This window comes from Pleurodeles waltl, chromosome 3_2 (assembly GCF_031143425.1).
Source record: "Pleurodeles waltl isolate 20211129_DDA chromosome 3_2, aPleWal1.hap1.20221129, whole genome shotgun sequence".
NCBI lineage: Eukaryota > Metazoa > Chordata > Amphibia > Caudata > Salamandridae > Pleurodeles > Pleurodeles waltl.
The window spans coordinates 119,295,617-119,315,926 of NC_090441.1; the positions used below are offsets into that span (position 1 = coordinate 119,295,617).

Sequence of the window (20,310 nt, forward strand, 5' to 3'; positions counted from 1 at the left end):
ATCTGAGACGAGGGGAGTATCCTTCCACCACCTGAAAGCCTGCTTTGCTGATGGGGTTATTCGGATTACATCGTCGAAAGAGCCTTCTATTTGTTTCCATTGATTGTCTAATTGCTGTTGAAGTGTCCTCATGTGCAGACGACAGTTCTTTATCAATGGAATGCAAGACGATAGCATCCCCAGAAAAGACTTGTAAGTCCGCACTGAAGCGGACTTTCTTTTGCTGAGACGTGCTGCTAAGTCTCAAAGTTTCTTTCGCCTATCCTGTGAAGCAGAGGCTTTCGCGTGAACAGTGTCCAAGATGGCTCCTAGAAACGTGATGTTCTGGGTAGGATCTAGGTGAGACTTGGGGTAATTGACTGTCAAGCCCAAAGCTCCGAAAAGGGATAGACATGTCTCCGTGTCTCTGGCAGCCTTCGATGTTGTTCGTGCCTTTATTAGCCAGTCGTCTAAATACGGGAACACCTGTACCCCTAATTGTCTGAGGTGGGCTCCCACCGGTGCCAAAACCTTGGTGAATACTCTTGGGGCCGACCTGAGGCCAAAAGGCAACACTCTGAACTGGTAATGAATGCCTGCAACCCTGAATCGCAAGAATTTCCGATGATTGGGGTGAATGGGAATGTGGAAATATGCGTCCTGAAGATCTAACGATGTCATAAAGTCCCCTCGGTTGAGCAGGCGCAGGACGTCTTGAAGGGAGATCATGCGAAAAGATTGTTTCTTGAGGTATTTGTTGAGCGAACGAAGATCTAAAATAGGCCTCCAGTCCCCTGTCTTCTTCCGGATAAGGAAAAAGCGGGAGTAAAAACCTGTTCCCCTCTGGCTCCTTGGTACGACCTCTATTGCTCCCTTCTTCATTAAAATAACAATCTGATCCATAAGCTCGTTGAGATGGGCTGGCGGGGGACCTCTTGGTGGTACATGAGGGGGAGGTTGGTTGAATTCTAGTGTATGTCCCCGGTTGATAATATCCAGTACCCATTTGTCTGAAGTTATTCTGGACCACTGGTGTAGAAATTTGGAAATTCTGCCCCCTATAAGAGTGTTGATATAGGGGCTGGGTGCAGACACTTGATGAGGGTCAGTGCTTCCTTGCCGTCTCCTTGGCCTTGAAAGCCAACTTTCCTCTTGTTTGTTGCCTTAAGTGAGCGGATGACTGTTGACGAAAGGAATGCGGTTGTTGCTGGCCGAAGGTTGATCGAAATTGACCTTGGTAAGAGGAGTAATGACGATATTGTTGAGAGCCTCCTCTATATGAAAAGGTTCCTCTCCCTCTCGCTCCCCGAAAGGGCTGTCTTTTGTATTGTAGCGTTGCCAGAGATCTGGCTGTCTCAGTGTCTGCTTTAATAGACTGTAACGCATCATCGACATGCTTGCCAAACAAAAGCTCGCCATCATACGGCATGTCCAGAATCTTCAATTGCACTTCAGGCCTAAAAGAGGTAGCCTTGAGCCACCCCTGGCGCCTGAGTACCGCCGCCCCGGCCAACTGGCGAAAACCTGTAGAGGAAACATCAATGGCAGAGTCTATGATTTCAGCCAAAATCTTTTCACCTTCTTGTAGAATCCTACGTGCTTCTACTCTACTGTCCTCAGGTAACATATCTATGAATTGTGACATGTCAGACCACATCTGGCGATCGTATCTCCCCAGGATTGCTAGAGAGTTAGCTGCTCTCACAGTGGTGGCCGCCATAGTTGAAAACTTTTTGCCTATGGAGTCCAAATGACGTCCTTCCTTGTCTGGGGGGGGCAGTCCGAGATGCCGATGGATTCCTGGACCTCCTCTGAGCTGCCTGCGAAATGACCGAATCCGGTTTAGGATGGCTGATCAAACATGCTGGGGAGTTGTCTGGCGCCTTATATTTCTTCTCAAGTCTCGGCAAGACTGCGGGAATGGAGGACGGAGTCTGCATGACCTTTAGACCTTCCTCCCAAATGAAATCAAAAATGGGTATGGCCCTTACAGACTTCCTAGTATCTTCTTTAAAGTCATAAAGAAAGCAGTCTGACTGCTTCGAAGTAATTGGCAGCTGGAATCTTTTCGCAGCTCTTTCCATGACACTATGGAAGCCACCAATGTCCTGCGGTGGAGAGTCCACTTGTGGTGGTGTAGAAGGAGATGGAGTTTGGATTTGATACTCATCCCATTCAGGAATGAGAGAGTCCGAGTCCTGTATCTCACCTTCTTCTTGCTCGTCCTCGGATGAAGGTGAAGCAATACCCTGAGCAGATGAAGGTGCTGTGGTAAGGTCCGGAAATTCTGATGGTCTAGCCGGAGTGGACACTGGTGTCTGTGGAGGTTGTACCGGGGTAGAAGAAACAGCTGGAGGAAATCTCAAATAATAATCCTGCATCATCTGTTGAAGGTTGTTTATCAACGAGACCGGCATCTGAACTGTCTGTTCTTGTTGTCCTTGAAGTTGTAGATGACTTTGATCCTGCTGGTCAGAATAAGGCTGGAGATCCTCCTCTTCGCACTTAATGCGTAGTTCAGATGGACTACGTGCCACCGGAAAAAAGCCATCATCAGAATAAACATCATCGTCATCATCTTCGTCAGCAAATAGATGCTGCGGAGGAATTGGTGCAACCTTACTGGGCGATGTATGTGATGGAAGCAATAAAGAAGACTTGCTCTTTATAGGTAAAATTATCTGCGGCAGGTAAGGAGATGTTCCAAAGTGAGGATAATGAGTCGTCGACGGAGCCGCCGTCGATGGAGCGCTCATCGATGGTGTTCTCGTCGACGGTGTAGGCGTCGACGGAGCCGTCGTCGGTGGAGTTGCCATTGGTGCCGCCAGCGTCGATGAAGTTGCCGTCGACGATGTCAATATTGCCACGCCATCCGTCGACGGGGTTGCCGTCGACAGGTGCATCGTCGGTACTTTCGTCGGTGAAATCGACTGAGATTTTCTGAATTTACTCGTCGATGAATGCGTTGACGGTAAAGATTTCAGCTTCTTACCCGTCGACGGCCTCTTTGTGATCTTCAGGGTGTGAGACGACGATGGACCATACTTCAAACTCACTGACGTTATCGTCGTAGATGACAGCGGAGACGAAGTTACTATCATCGGTGATGGAGGAGCCGTAAACGTGGCCGTCGCTGTAGTCGTCGTCGAAGGAAGGCCTGTCGTCGACGGAGCGCTCGTCGACGGTGTAGATTTTCTGGACGTCGACGGCGGCAGTGAACTTGAAGGCCTTTTGAGCTTCTTTGATGAAGAAGCAGGTGTGGATGGCTCTGAGTGAACCTTGCCACATGCTACCTTGGATGTTGAAGGTAGTTCCTCCGGCTTGTCCTTAAATGCATGCAGCTTCTTAGCTGACTTACTGCTTTTAGGGGATAGGCTCTCCACAGACCTCTTCCTTTTCTTTGAGGTCACTGAAGTGTCACTCTCCTCCTCCTCAGAAAGAGCTTCCCTGGCCTTTCTTTTCTGGAGCCAAAGTAGGAGCCTGGCTTCTCTGTCCCTCAGAGTCTTGTTGGGAAAGGTCCTGCAGATCTTACAGTCCTTGACCTTATGCTCTGGATGTAGGCAGTAGATACATTCCTTGTGAGGGTCCTCACAGTGAAGTCTCAATTTTCCACAGGTCCCACAAGGCCTAAACAGACCTTTTCTTACTGTAGACATGATGGAAAACTTCTGCAGTAAGAGCAAAGTGAAAGTTTCTAAGAATTTCTCTTGAAGAGATAGAAAACTGAGCAGAGCTCAGGGAGACTCCCTTACACACGACGTGCGGTAGAAAATCTGAGAGACTGAGCCTCTGTGCTGAGGATTCTAAAGGGGTGGTCACGCCTGATTGGCTGAAATTTGGGCTCTTTCTAAAGAGGCTGATAGTTCTACAATTGAAGGTGTTTCTCCTATTGACTTCAATATATAAAAAAAAAAAAAATCTCCAATTATTGCTTTCTATGTACCGTGGGACTCCCACTTCGACGACGGGGAATGATTCAAGCATGTGAATCTATGAAAGATACCCCAATACTGGAAAACAAACGTTTATTCAACGGCCCAACTAGCATTGTGCTATTGGTCAAAGTACTACAGTCCACCCTATTTAAGGCAGACAGTCCCAGCACAATGCACATACTCTGGGAAATATTACCAGCATGTCAGGGATATATTTTTGTTTCAAAAACAAACTCCTACAGTCAGAATGTATTTCTGAAGAACCACAAGCTTTGCTGAACAGCCACATTAATCATGATGGCTACTCCCTTAACTTTCTGTATCTTCATCACAGTTGCCACAACAGCAGCAGAGATTAAATCATCTAAATATATCAGCAAGGGCAGGTGAGTAAATCGTTCCACTGCCCTGGTGGACTGATGGACCACTCTAATGTGAAGTGAGCAACGTATTTTCACTAATGGAACTTGACTTGCACACGTTTAACAACTTCACATTACTTTTTATTAGCAACATACTGTGCTTTTTTAACAATTCACTATTGTCTTCAATGTAATCAACAAAATCACATTACTCATGATCATGTGAACCCCACTAGCACTTCGTGAAGAAGTCACAGATAAAAGTAAAATGCATTCAATCATATTAAAGTAAATAATTATCAGTGTGTATTCTTGTAACTAAAACAAGTTCAGGAAAGAAAAACCCAGGTGATTGGTTTCATAAATATACATATATATCATCCATATGTATTTACCATTGGACATGAGACCAAGGGCCTGTTAATGTACAGCCAACAGTTAAATACGTTTTGGAATTCACCAAGGAGGTTGCCTCACAATTTGTATTATATAATCAAACATAATAAAGTAAACAAAGTTCTGGTTTCTTAAAATGAGAGGGTTGTCTTAAAGTGAACAACTCTTTATTGTCTTTCATCATATGTACACAATATACCGCCCCTTCATTCTATTAGGCGTTTTGCACAACTTTGCAATTCGGAATAAAAACTGCAAACATGAACGGAGTGGCTGCAACAGTAAGCCAAGCCCGTAAGATCCATAAAGAAGAATACGTAAGCAATATGATCTGCCTCCCGTGTATTGTTTTATACTCACGATCTGTTTTTCTATCAGATTCCAGGCCAGAATCAAACTACCAGTGTTAATTAAACACACACAAGCACACTTCACTTCCACGATAACGGCTTTAAAGAAAAAAACATCTGGGACATACCTTCAGACCCATTTCTCCGTTTCGGTACTTCCTGAAATAGTCTGTTCAGGTTCTGGCCTGGATTCTCTGTTGAAAAACAAGTTTGGTAAGAACAAAACAATAAGGGGAAGTAACCATGTCATTTGCTCTGACATGAAAGACACTGCATCTTCAGATATTTAAAATGGAACGTCTTTCTGTTTTCGAAATCATCTTACGGAATGTAGAGCATTGTGGGAAACAAAGCCTGTGGCGCAGTAGACGATCACACCTGTTACGAGTATGAGTATTACAAATTTAGGAAATTATGTGTAAGGCCAGTCTAAACAGATAATACAATAATCTGGTTTGCAAAAGATTTCCCAAAGCAAAGGTAGACCACCTTCTGCTGAATTTGATTTGAAATCAGGCTAAGAAAAACTGTGCTTTCTCCTAAATTACCATACCCTTCTTGCCCAATCTGTTTTAAACTTTCAACAAATGTATAGGTTACCTCAATGATACTTCAGTTCATTTTGCATTCTAAGCTATTAAAACGCTTGTACATTTTACAATCTTTTCATATTCTTCCAACAGTAATGAACGTTGGCCACAAAACAATATATGAAACGGCAGACATAGTTTATGGTCACCTATTTAAAATGTTAGCTTTCTTAAAGGAAATACATTAGGAAGAGCCAGTAAGCATTTATAAATGTATTTACAAAATTAATGCTACATATTAGGTGACAAACCATGCTTCAGTGCATGACTTATTTTTTAGTGGAAGGACCGGTATAGAATTGATTGAATTGCCAATCCTACAACAAGTCCCAACTGTCGTCCCGACCGTTCCAGCTCACAAGCAGCACCTCACTAAAAATCTAAACAGTAAAAGGTGATTTGTGGCAGCATTTACGCATGGACTCAAGAGTGCTACATCTCAGGGAGTGTTGTGGTTAAATGGAGATTACCATTTTCTCACATAAACAACATGTCTCAATCAAACACAGGCAATGAAGAAGATGCAGTAAAGTTTCAATAGGTTTTATTTAGCAAAACTGCATTCTGCGATAGGTTGCATGTGCTGCAACGATTGGGATAATGAACAGTGCAAGAATCAGACTGGCCAAGACAAGAGTCATTAATATAAAGACCCCCACCATCTTGCAATAACATGAAAAGACATGAAATGTGAAACATGTCCTAATACCCTAGCATAATGAGCTTAACATCTAACCTAAAAGAGAACTAGGTATGTTAAACCTAATCTGCCAATGCCATGTCCATGAGAAGAGCCCCCGCCCCTCGTTACCTTGGAATGAGGTCTCTAGCACAGACTCCGTAGGGACACGAAGACTGGGTCAACGTCAAGGCGACGTGCAACATCGATAGCAACAATGGCATCTAGTAGGAATCACTCTATCTTTTTAAGTGATGAATATTTATACAGATCTACCGGGATCCCTGACATAGGTTTGTTCCCAAACAATAGATAACAAGGCATGCTTGGGACGGTAATTTATATAAACAATTCCCTCGAAAGCGTGAATTGGGAAAGTACCTAAAGTGAACACCTACAGTTTGTTTATCTTTGTCGCTTGATATTGACGCCTTAGCGCGGTGGCACTGATAACGCAAACTAAAACATGGGCCTAACTAAAAACAAGGCAGCCATCTTAAAAGATTTAATTAAATAAATGCGCTAAAACAGAGCAAGCTAAGTAGGGTAAAAGTTACTAGGTGACGGGGCACAAATCCGCAAGCCAAAGGTTGAGCTAACTCCTGTCCACTACAGTAGCTCACAGTCAGGTATCTCTTTTATTCACCCTGTCCTTTTCTTTTTAAATTTAAGGCCTTTTTTCACGAAAACCAGCAGCCCACATTGGTTGAACTGAGCTGAGCTGGGGGGGAGGGAGCACAACAAAGCAGGTGACATCATCAAAACCCAGTCAAAAGCAGTCCTTGACTGCCCAACCAGGAAATTCACCCCCTGCCGTCCAGTGGTGAGACAGAGTAACAACCCTGAAACCGGAAACAATTTTGCTACAGTTGAATACTGCAAGCGGGACTAAAGTCTTGGAATTTCGACGAGCATACTCACAGATTTGTGAAACGCTTTTACCTTAAAATGTCACTTACTTAATTTAAACAACTGAGTTGCAAGTGCAGAACATTCATGATGTCTCTGAGAATGTGTTTCTTTTTCATTTGAAAGGATTGTGGGTTGCTGGGATCTGGCAAAACTGAATGAGACATACTCGCAAGTCTGACAAATCAAAGCACCATTGTAATATTGAGTACAGAAAGCCTTAGAACTGTACAGAAAAACTTGTAAGATTAAAAATGTATTCTAATACCAGCAGAACATTTAATTTTTCTTGTGCAGTTAGACCCGATGAGTCCCTCCTCTGAAAGGATAACTGCTCAGTAGCCACACTTTACCATCTGAGAACTGTTGATGTTTGCTCAGCAAGGTAATTCAAATTCCTGCTGGCCATTTTTCTTTCCTGATCCCAAAAGACAGAATGGGCAGGAGTGTTGCAAAAAATGTTAAGGAACCTTTGAGCTCAGGAAACCAATTACTAGACAGTTTACAAATTACTGAATGAACAGTATTACGTGACGGACAAAACCAGATAATCTTGAGGCATGTGACCAATCAAGTAACAAACATGTTGTATGTCCCTCAATGGGTAAGGATGCTCACTTGGACAGCAGTATTTGAGAATCATTACTCAGCTAAAAATAAATCACATCACATTCAGAAGCTGAGAATAGTTAAATGGGTCTAGACACTCACCCACACTGTTTTTGTGGTGCTTGCCAGCCCTCACCCAAACCAGCTGCTCAGATTGGCTCAACTTATCTTGAACATGGTACTGCAGTTCATTCTGTGACATTGTGCACATGGTGCTTCAAGCTCACTTTAAAGCAGTGAACGTGGAATTGAAACAAACTATATGGGACACTGCACATGGTACTATAACTGACACTGTTGTCTTTTCTACTGTAGATATGATGAAATTAACAGGGCAAGCTGAACAAAGGGCCAGGCTTAGCTCTATGACTTCATGCACGAGCAGTCATGAAAAAAAGCTGTTTTTGCAATAGAACAATGCAAATGTGAAACCAATGTCATATATAAGTGTAATTCTGTAACATGCAAAAGGGTTTAATCTCAGGCATTGAGAGGCATTTTTAGAAGTGCTCGTTTTTAAACATCATGCACGCCCTCCATCCCAGATGGCAAAAAACGGTGTTGGGTCATGTACATCATTTACATGTAGCAACTTTATATTAGAAGAGGAGATGTTTTTACAGTGCACACTCTGAACTCATGCACTTCAAGGTGCAGTCATGTGTGACAATGAAGTAAAAAAAGGTACAATGTAATTAGTTGTAGCTTTATAGCGCTGACTGCCCCCCATGTGGGTGTGTGATCTGAAGGGTGTTGTCATTGTTTTGTGATCCTATGTAGGCAGTGTTTCCATGTTATTTGTGATGAACACTGAATCACGTTGTGGGACACAGCAGGTTGCAATGTGGTGGATGATGAGGTGTGAGAGACAGATGCACAGTTTGTGGTTTTCAGTCTGCCGACAGCTTTGAATAGCTCTGCTGATCCCGAATTATTTCTTATGAATGCAGTCTGCTTACCTGGCAGCTGCAGAGGTCAGGATCATCACACAATTTGTTAAAGAGGGAAGCTGGGATTGATCTCAGACTTTCTGATTTCATGTTGTACACCTTAAACACTACATGAGTATCTCTATCTTTCTAGAGATGGCCTGGCCAACGCTACTGCTTAATGAGGTCGGTTGAGGCCTATGCTATACTGATCAAGAAGATGAAATGTGCAGCTTTTCTGGCTGCTTCTCAGACACAAACATAGCACATTAGCAGTTCAATTCTGTGTTGCAAATAGTAGTCCTATTCCTATTTGCAGAAGTCCGCTAAACCCACACAACCCTAGTCCTTCGCCTTCCTTAGGTCATGCTAAATCAAATCTAGTGTCCTTTGTGAAAAGGAGTCATCCATTGATCATAATTAAACATAGCTAGTGTGAGTTAATTATCTCACCTTCCAACGGTGCAGTTTAATTAATCAGCATGCAGCTAATCACAAACTCTTGCTTACAGCTTTAACAATTGTAATCCTGGATGAAGAACCAGACCCCTCCAGAAGGCCAAAGAGTAGGACATACTACTTGCATTCCAAGTGGGAGAACAAATTTGTATTTATACACATTAAAGACGACTCTATATGTTTAATCTGTAGAGCAAAGGTTGCACTGGGGCAAAAAGGGCAATGCTGAGAGGCATTTTTCAACAACGCACATGCATTTTGAGAAGAAGTTCCCCTAAAGGACCCAGCCTAAGGTCACACAAAGTATATGAACTGAAAGCTGCATTGCAGACAGCAATATATTTTTCACAAAGCCAACCAAGAAAGCAAGCTAATGCAGCAACTGAAGCATCTTTCAAAGTTAGCCATTACTTGATCAAGCACAAAGCAACATTTTCAGATGGAGTTATTGTGAAAGAAGCAATGATTCTAATGGTAGATTTAAAAAACAGTCCTGAAATGATGTCTGCCATTTCAGATGTGCAATTAGGAGCAAACACTGTGGCAAAGAGGGCATCTGCATTATCGGTCAACACAGCAGAGCAGCTAGAGCGGGATTTAAAGACATGCAAATATTTCACTATTCAGTGTGATTAACCTGTTGATTCAAGTGATATTGCCCAGTTGGCATTATTCATTAGAATGTTTTTGAAGGTTGCAATGATAAAGAGGAATTTCTAACTGTATTGCCTCTGAAAAACGCAACCAGAGGATCTGACATCCACAAAGAGGTGAAGCACTATTTTGAGAAACAAAATGTCCCATTTGGAAAGTTAGTGGCAATAACAACTTCGTGCATACACAAAGATAGGGTATCATTCTGGTTCCACTGCCAATTGTAAAGCAGATCATAATTCCCCTCCATATTTGAACTGCCATTGCATTATACATCAATAGGCAATGTGTGAGAAGACAATGGGGTCTGATCGTGTGATAACTCTTGTTATTATAATGATTAATTCTATTTGTGCAAAGCAGCACCAAAACTTCAAGTTATTCCGAGCAGAAATATCAGCTGAATATGGGGATTTTTTACTGCATACTCGGATCAGATAGCTTAGCAGGGAAAAATCCTGTGGGATTCCTTTGGCGATTGCCAGAGGTCAACGATTCATGGAGTCTGTAAATGAAGATTATCAAGCACTTTGTGGTTGCTCGATTTAGCTTTCTGGAATGGTATGGCAGAAAAATTAAATGTCTTGAAATGTTAATTACAAGGAAAAAACAAGACAATAGCCAACATGATTACTTCTGTCAAAATATTCAAATCAAACTGTAACCTTTTCATAAAGCATGCGCAGAAAAGGAAGATGCAGCACTTACATCGGTGCTGCAAATTCTATCAGAAAACAAAGGTAAGGCTTAGCTCCTGGACACTGAGAAATACAGTAGCCTTCTGGTGAAGCTTAATCAAGAGATCAAGGACTGATTTTTACTTCAAACACCTTTATGGAAATGAACATTCGCGATATTTCTGAACAAATTAGTGTGCTGCATAAGCTTGACTCTAGCACTATAGAACAAGTTACTTACCTTCGGTAAAGCATTATCTGGTAGAGACTATCTAGCTGCAGATTCCTTAACTTTCTCCAGGCGTCAGACAGTATCCAGAAACGTTTGCTCGAGCAATACCCCTGTGCGAGCTGTTGGGTGGCTCACTTCGGTTCCACGCGTGGTCATTGGCACCGGATGTGACGTCAGGGTCACCTATTTAGGCGTCACCCAGGTGCACAGATGTCAGTTACTTTAATCACAACGTTGCACGCCAGGAGCACAGAGCCATGACAAGGTGTGTTGAATGTGTGTGTCCAAACTAGGGCCCTGAAGAGACCACTCTGACCCTAGCAAAAGAGTCCACAGAGCGGGGAGGCATGGGTCGGTGTAAGGAATCTGCAGCTAGATAAAGTCTCTACCAGATAATGAGTTATCGAAGGTAAGTAACTTGTTCATTTTATAGAGACTTCTTGCTTCAGATTCCTTACCTCTGAACAGATACCCAAGCCATAGTCTTCTAGCCGTGAGCTCAGGACAATTGTTTTCAAATTAGAAAGTCGGGCAGGACCGAACGGGCAAAATGCCCTTTCACTGCGGACCTGACTGTCCAGGCAGTAGTTTTTGGCAAACATGTTCAGGGACGGCCACATTGCTGCCTGACAGATCTCAAGGACTGGGACTCCAAGAGCAAACACCATGGTCACAGTGTTCCTCTAGTGGAATGAGCTGGTAAGACCTCAGGAGGCTGCTTTTTTACCTAGGGTATAGCACACCTTTATACAGAGAACGACACAGTGTGAAAGGGTTTGTTTTGTACTGCCAAACCTTTATTTGCTCCCACATATCCCACAAAGAGTTGGTCATCCATCTGGAACTCTATCCAGTCAAGGTAGAACGATGACGCTCTTTTTGGGCCCAGTTGGTGGAGTCACTCCTCTTCCTTAGAGGAATGTGGGGAGCAAAGAATATGGGCAGGGTGACAGTCTGTCCCAATTGAAATGGGGTTGCCACCTTTGGGCGGAAAAGGCACCACTTTTGTCAGTAAGTACTGTGAGATAAATAGCTTAGATGACCAGGATTGCAGCTCACACACTCTTTGGACAGATGTTATGCTTACGAGAAAGGCTGTTTTGATTGAGAGCAGCCTGAGGGGGCAGTTGTGAAGTGGTTGAAATAGAGCACACATAAGGCATGTGAGAACCTGGTTCAGGTCTGTAGGAAACTGCATGCTTACCTCCACCTTCCCTCCTCCACTTTCTGCCTGATATTGAATGCAGACTTGACTGAGTGTGTGCAGGGACCCTGCTAACCAGGCCCCAGCACCAGTGTTCTTTCCCAAAATCTGTACCACTGCTTCCACAATTGGCACATCCCTGACACACAGTTAAGTCCCTTGTAAAAGGTACCCATGGTACTAAGGGTCTTGTGGCCAGGGAAGGTCCCCAAGGGCTGCAGCATCTATTATGCCACCCTGAAGGAACCCTCCCCAAGCACGTGGACACTGCCTTTGCAGCCTGTGTGTGCTGGTGGGGAGAAACAGACAAAGTCGACATGGCACCCCTCTCTGGGTGCCATGCCCACAAACCACTGCCTGTGGCATTGGTAAGTCACCCCTCTAGCAGAACCTTACAGCTCTAAGGCAGGGTGCAATATACCATAGGTGGGGGCATAGCTGCATCAGCAATATGCCCCCTTCCCCCAGTGTCTAAGTACATTGTTAGGCATTGTAAGTGCAGTGCGGCCATATAAAATATATGAGCTGGGAGTCTGTCATTACGAATTCCACAGCTCCATAATGGCTTCACTGAAGTTTGGGAAGTTTGGTATGAAACTCCCCAGTACAATAAACCCACACCGATGCCAGTGATGGATTTATTGAAAAATGCACCCAGAGGGCACCTTAGAGATGTCCCCTGTATTTTAACCAGACGTCCAGTGTAGGACTGACCGGTCTGTGCCAGCCTGCCACTTCCAGACGAGTTTCTGACCAATATGGGGTGAGAGTCTTTGTGCTCTCTGCGGCCAGAAACAAAGCCTCCACTGGGCGGAGGTGCTTCACACCTCCAACCTGCAGGAGCTGTAACACCTGGTGGTGAGCCTCAAAGGCTCTGGCCTCTTGTTACAGCGGCCCAGGGCACCCAGCTAGTGGAGATGCCTGACCCCCAGACAAAGCCCCTCTTTTGGCAGCAAGTTCAGCTGGAAAATTAGGGAAAAAGTGACCACTTCAGCTGGGACCCCCCCGTAAGGTGTCCAGAGCAGAAGTGACCCCCTCCGAGTGAAATCCTCCTTCTTGGTTTGGAGGACGGGGACCAATAGGGTTAGGTCTGTGTCCCCCTCCTCAAAGGAAGTGGACACCAGAAGTGTGCAGTCACTCTCAGGGACAGTAGCCATTGGCTACTGCCCTCTGACCCCTGTAACACCCCTAAATACAGGATTTAAGGGCTCCCCTGAACCTAGCTTGTCAGATTCCTGGCGACCTCAAAAAGACAACAAGAAAGAAGGACTGCTAAGCTGACCCCCAGCAGAGAAGACTAAAGACACCGACTGACTTGGCCCCAGCCCTACAGGTCTGTCTCCAGCTTCTGAAGGCCTGCTACAAAAAGGTGACATCCTGCAGGACCAGCAACCTCTTAAAAGCCTAAAGAGAACTGCCTGCACCCCAGAGGACCAAGATCTCCCATGGACAGTGGCCCTCTCTAGAAGGAAACTCCAACAAAGGATTCCAGAACGGCCCCAGATCCAGAAGTCCTGCCCACTCTGCATCTGACACCCACGGCCCGTGTCCAGGTGGCCCAATCGACTAGAGCTGGTCCCCAGGCTATTCTGAGCAAGTGCCCACCCTATGCTGACCCTCCTGTCCAACACAACACCTGCAGACTGAATCCAAAGGACCCCCCTGACCACGACAGAACCGGACGTAGATTCCCGACACCTAAAGGTACTCCTGCACCCACAGCCCCCTGGCCTTGGGGAATCCAACCCTCGGTGCAGCAACGTCCAGCAGGCAGCCCCACTCCTTGTCCAGCCTTTGGTTTCCCTGAACTGACCCCCTGGACTTTACCTGCAGCATCTCTGTGACCCCAGGGGTCCCCCTATAGGAAAGCATTGTTATAGGAAAGCATTGGGAGCCAGGCGAACCTTATGTACATGCCCTTCAACAGGACTTGAGACAAGACCTTAGTCATCGCAAGCATCTTGAAATTCTCCTTTTTAAGGAACAGATTTCCAGTCCGTAGGTCTAGAATAGGGCAAAGACCCTTGTTCTTTTTGAGTATCGTAAAATAGCAGGAATAACAACCACTGTCTACTTCTGATTCTGGGACCCTATCTATAGCTCCCTTGGCCAAGGCAGCTGTAATTTACTCTTGGAGTAGAGCCAAATGATCCTCCACCAGCTGTTTGAATGTTGGGAAAGGCAGGGCAGAGCCCTACAGAATGAACTGCAGTGATCTGCAGTACCCAAGCGTCCAATACAATGGACTGCCACTGGAGGAGACGATGCTGAATTCTCCCTCCAACTGGGCAAGCATAGATCTGCAGAACCAAACTAGGAGTGCTTAGAGGCGTAGGCTGCCGGGGGCTGGGTGGCAGACTACTTCTAGCTTCCAAGACCCCCTACGTCTGGAGACACCGCACCCACGTCCTCGCATAGCTTGGGGAGCTTTCACAGAACAATAGCGGGCCAAAGACTGGCACGGTGTCACGTCCCTAAGTTGGCTATGAAGCGGGGGGGGGGGGGGCAAAGGCAGACTGTGGACAAGGGGTCGCCGAGAGGCCCAAGGACTTGGTCATAGCCTGAGAGTCTTTAAAGCACTCCAGTGCAGAGTCTGCTTTCTCGCCAAACAAGCGAGTCCCATTGAAGGGCAGGTACTTAAGGTTTGCCTGGACATACCCCGAAAAGCCAGATGTTATCAGCTGGTGTGGTGCCATAAGGACACCTTTGATGAAACCACTCTGCCCAGCCAGTCAGTCCTATCCAGGCCACACAGAATGGTGAACTTCGCTGCGTCCCTCCCATCTTTCACCATTTGGAAGAGGATGGCCTGGGCATCCTCCGGGAGCTGTGGCAGCCCTTGCGCAACCATATCCTATAAGGTGTGAGGGAAACAATGAAATAAGCATGAGGTATTCACCAACCTCGATGTCAGGCTGGTGGAAGAAAATATCTTCCCAAGCTGGTCCATACTCTTGGATTCCCTCACTGGGGGGAGCAGAGGGGAATGTGCTGTGGAAAGTTGTGTATTGTACTAGCATGCTCTCAGCGTTGGGTGTTGGCTGAGGAAACTAATGTCACTCGATGAAGGACTTCCGCTGCCCTACGCACTACCATTGCATGGGAAGCTCCCTCCTACGTAGCAACAGTGAGGGGAGAGAGCAAGCCAGTATCTGGAGAAGTGTGCAGTCCACTGACCTCTCCAAATGGTTTTCTAAAGGTCAAGTGGCCCCTCCCAATCATCCTCCATGCCCAAGTGCTGAAAATATGGCTCAGACAATGATCTGGCACCTGTCGGGGCTGAAATCGTCACTGTGAGACACTGTTCTGGCTCTGGATCATCTGGAATCAGAATGGGGCTGGTGGTGCCATGAGCATAGGCATTGTGACAGGTACCGGAGAAGGTTGTATGACTGGCGCCAGTCTGGATCCATGAGACCCCATGGGAGCCAAGACTGTCAGAGTGGAACCTGATGGGGCCTCCTCATACCCCATGGGGCATGAAGACGCTCCAGAAGGTTTGGCCCATTCGAATACGATGTGCATGGCTTCGTAGAAGTCTTTTACTTAAGTAGGGGTTTCTCCTGGAAATGGAGGGAGGCATTGAGTCAGACCTGGCATGGATTTGCAGAACTGTGCCTGGAACGCCGATGTGCTAAACTCCTTGCATCGGCTGACGGACGTGGCGAAGTCGAAGTCCACTTAGACTTCTTCTTCTTCTGCTTCTTTCCCGAGTACCTTGAGTGGGAACAAGAGGACTTGGAGCTCCTGGAGCAGTCCCGCGACCTTCTCCTCAACACGGACTGCGACCTCCTAGGAGTTGTGCCAGAAGGCGTCGACTGCTAGCTCGCAAGCATGTAGGAAGCTGGTCTGGTGTGTGGTGGGGACCTAGGGTAATTACACCTTATACCAGGTCCTGGTATCCCCTCTTAGTGAAATGTAGGCAGTGTATAGAAAGCAGTGCTAGCTGTGGATGAGCAGCAAAACCACTGTAGTCACACAGCACTTACACACAAAGAAAACACTCAATCGTACAAAAATAAAGGTACTTTATTTTTGGTCACACAATACCACTAAGTACTAGAAGGGCAACCCTCCAATAGGAGGTAAGCAATACACTAATGAACTACACTAGTAAACAGCTTTAGGCATAGAAAAGGTTAGAAAACAGTGCAAATGCAGTTAGACAATAGTGACCCTAAGGGAACCCCCCAAACAATATACTAAAAAAATGAAATGCGAACACAGGATCCCCACCTAGGTAAGTGGAATGTGTAGAGGGGAGCTGGGAGTACTAGAAACCACAGAGGTAAGTAACAGTACCTCCCCCCAGTGACCAGGAAAGCAGGAGTAAATCACTGGAATTCCCCCAAACCACCCAAAAGGAAGAAAAGGAAGAAAAGACGACACCCAGACAAGACTGCAAGAAACCACTGGTGGACTCCTGGAGAGGAAGACCTGTGGAGAAAGGGGAGCAAGTCCAAAAGTTACAATGGAGTCCAGGAGGAGTAGGAGCTACTGCCTACCCAGATATATTTTCAAGAGTTGGTTGACTGTGACGAAGATCAGGTCAGCATTGCTGCCCTGGAGCCAGAGAAGAGTTCCTGAGGAATGCAGAAGATGCCATACGCTGGAATGAAGATGGCAGACAGGTGTTGGTGCAGGAATTCCACCAGCAAGCCTTGGCAAAGTCAAATTCGCAGTTATTGGAAAAGTGGAGCTGCTGGGGACCAGAAAGGCCCAGGAGCACTCAACCCAGGAGGGGGATTCAGAGGGGGCCCTAAGCGACACAGAGAGCCCACAGGAGCAAAGGCAGCACCCACAGGACAGGGACACAGAAGTTGCAGAAGGAGCCCACACAGCACTACAAAAAGGGATACCACACCGCAGGAGAACCATGCAGAGGGCTGTGCTTCACAGGAAGGAGTGCTGAGGCCTGGAGCTACACGTTGCCTGAAGATCCCTTGGAGGAAACGCAAACAAGCCTTGGCAGCTGTGTGGGAGGGTAAGGGCTTAATTCCACCATAGTTGGACAGCTGGCAGAGAGGACCAAGAGGACTACTCCGGACCACCACCAGTCATGCAGGATGAGAGGAGATCCACACAGCTGGTCATCGCTGCAGTAGGTGCCTGCGGACGTAGGGGAGTGAATCCTTCACTCCAAGGGAGATTCCTTCTTGCTTCTTGGTGCAGACTGAAGACTTGCCGCTCTCAGAGGCTGCAAGGCCTGGTAAATGTTGAAGTTGCTGGAAGGAGCCAGAGAAACATTGTTGCAGCGCAGAGTTGTCGCTGTAGCTGCAGATTGTAGGCGCCTTTGAAGTCCAGTTGTTCCAGTCGCCAGAAGTCGAAGTAAACATTGCAGAGGAGTCCTGCTGGAGTCTTGCACGTCAAATCTGAGGACCCACTCAAGAGAGGGACCCTAAATAGCCCTGAAAGGGGGATTTGTAATCACCTATCGGGAGGGGGCTCTGATGTCACCTGCCTGGCCTGGCCACTCAAATGATCCCAGAGGTCCCTGTCAACCTAGGATTCAAGATGGCAGAACCCAGGGACCCTCCGGAGGAGCTCTCGGAGCACCACCTCTGGGGTAGTGATAGACAGAGGAGTGGTCACTTCCCTTTCCATTGCCCAGCTTCACGTCTGAGCAGGGACTGGAGGTCCCTGAACCAGTGTAGACTGGTTTATGCACGGAGGGCACCAAACGTGCCCTTTAAAGCATACCAGTGGCTTGGGAAGGCTACCCCTCCCCAGCCATGTTATCACCTATTTCCAAAGCGAGAGGGTGTTCCCCCCCCTCTCCCAAAGGAAATCCTTTGTCCTGCCTTCCTGTGCGTGAGCTGTTCAAGGAGCAGGAGGGCAGAAACCTGTCTGAGAGGTGGCAGCAGCTTGGGTGCCTGGAAAACCCTGGAAGACTGGTACGAGCAATGCTGGGGGTCCTCAAAGGAGCCCCCGGAGTGCATGGAATCATACTTCCAATATTGGCAACAGTATTGGGGTATGATTCCGACATGTTTGATACCAAACATGCCTAGTTCGGAGTTACAATTATGTAGCTGGACATAGGTAGCGAAGTCCAGGAAGTCGATTTGGATAAACCACAGGCTGGACAGGGAGGAGGACCACCTGCTGAATGTAGCTGTGCCAGAGGTTGGGTTCTCCAAGGTCTAGGGGCTGCAGGTGCAGTGGTCTTTTAGTGGTCAGATATCTTCATCCGGAGCTTTTGCTGTCAGGGGGGTCCCTAGAATTTCCTCTGCAGGTGTCGTTGTGGAGGGGTGGAGAGGTCAACGCATGGTGGGCACTTGCTCACAATCGCCTGGGGACTCTCTCTAGCTGGTTGGGCCACCGGCCAACGGCGTCGGTTGCAGGGTGGTCAGGACTAACAGATCTGGGAAGGCTTGAGTCCCTCTTGGTTGTAGTTTCTTCTTGGACAGGGACGCTGTCCACTGGAGTTCTTGGTCCTTTGGGGTGCAGGGCCTCCTCTGGAGCTTGGCAGAGGTCGCTAGTCCCGCAGGATGTGTCGCTTTCTTGTTGCAGGTTCTTTGAAGCAGGAGACAGGCCAGTAGGGCTGAGGCCAAGTCAGTTTGCGTCTTCCTTCTTCTCTGCTGGGGGTTCAGCTTAGCAGTCCTTCTTTCTTGTCAGGTCACCAGGAATCTGGTGAGCCGGGTTCAGTGAGGCCCTTAAATTCTGGATTTAGGGGCGTTACAGGGGTCAGAGAGCAGTAGGCAATGGCTACTGTCCCTGATAGTGACCTACACCCTTCTTGTGTCCACTCCCTTTGGGGAGGTGGACACAAACCTAACCTTATTGGTCCCTGTCCTCCAAACCAAGATGGAGGATTCTGCAGGGAGGGTGTCACCTCAGCTCTGGACTCCTTTGTGGTGGTCCTAGGTGGGGTGGTCACTCCTCCCTGTGTCCTCTAATTTTCCCAATGGACCTGCCGCCAAAAGTGAGGCTTTGTCCAGAGGGGGTGGGCAACTCCACTAGCTGGGGAGCCCCTGGGCACTGTAACAAGAGGCTTGAGCCTTTGAGGCTCAGTGCCAGGTGTGAAGCACCTCCAACCAGTACAGGCTTTGTTTCTGACCACAGAGCAAAAAGGCTCTCACCCCATGTGGTCAGAAACTCGTCTGAAAGTGGCAGGTTGGCACAGACTGGTCAGTCCTGCACTAGCAGTTTGGCTAACATTTCTCAATAAATCCCACACTGGAATGAGTCTGGGTTTATTGTGCTGGTAAGAACCTGTGCCATCGGGTGCTGTGGCCCTGCAAGGGCACAGTAAAGAGATTTGGCAGGTGGCATAGTAGGCTGGGCGGTACACGGACCTTGGCTGCACAGGTGGTGGGTACTGTGAAATTGCTGGGTTCTCTATGGCGGTTGAATGGTATGGCGGTAAGGGATGCCTCGACCAAAGCCGCGAAACGAACAGTGGAACTAGTGGCGGTCAGTTATTCAAGCAGGAGGGGGCAGGCGGGCCACACACACACACACTCACCTATCTACATGCACACTCACTCACACCACCATGAATTCACAAGTGCACACATACACCGACCACTGACAAGCACACACAATCATTCATAGCATGCACTCACAAATACAAATACATTTATACATATACACACACCGAACTTTAAAAAAAATATTTAAAAAAAAAAAAAAAAAAACACCTTCTGCAGGTTCTCTGGGAGGGAAGCCTCACAGGTTCTAGGAGGGTTGGGACTGCTGCCTTCTCTTATTGGCTGACCAAAGGTACACTTTTTATATTGGCTAAAAGGTGCTGGGGGTGTACGTGTGTGGGGGGAGCGGGGTGGGGGCGGTGGCCCCACTGCCAAAAAGATGGGCTGCTGCTGGGTGAAACTGTTGCAGTTGGCAAGGCGGAAAGGTTGAGAAAGCGAGCAGTACCCATGCTCTTCTTAAAGCGCTCAAGAGCAGAATCTGTTTTTCCCCCTCCAAACATGCTGGCAAAGGGCATGTTCATCAAGGAAGACTGGACATCGTCCAAAAACCCAGTTGATAGCAGCCATGCATTGCTGAAAATGGCAACACTGGTACCTGTGGCCCGCCTGATGGAATCGGTGGCGTTAAGGCACAATGAGTCGTGAACTTGGTAGGATCATGATCATCTTGAATCATCTGAGAAGGTACAGGGAAAACATCTTTGGGCACACAAGGAAGAACTTGTGCCACTGAATCCCAAAAGGGGCTTAAGTAGCATCCCAACAAACAGCTGACATTAACAGATTGGAGAGAAAAGCTGGTAAATGAAAACTTTTGCCAAATGTTTCCACTTGCTTAGATTCCAATCAGGAGGAATGGTAGAAAACTCTTTTGGATCAAAGCAGCTGGTGGAAGCCTTCGTCACTAGGTTTT

The 20,310-nt window shown here is 46.9% G+C and overlaps 1 protein-coding gene across 4 annotated transcripts in view; it reads right to left on the bottom strand.

Moving 5' to 3' along the window:
* Positions 1-20,310, bottom strand: part of CUX1 (cut like homeobox 1) — a 1,145,546-nt gene that overhangs the window by 506,072 nt on the left and 619,164 nt on the right. For 2 of the 4 annotated variants that reach the window (XM_069226952.1, XM_069226950.1), the window contains exon 16: positions 5,151-5,216. The exons of the other annotated variants lie outside the window; for them this stretch is intronic. In XM_069226952.1, the coding sequence (XP_069083053.1) occupies positions 5,151-5,216 (66 nt within the window). The remainder of the gene's footprint in view (positions 1-5,150; positions 5,217-20,310) is intronic. 4 annotated transcript variants of the gene reach the window in all.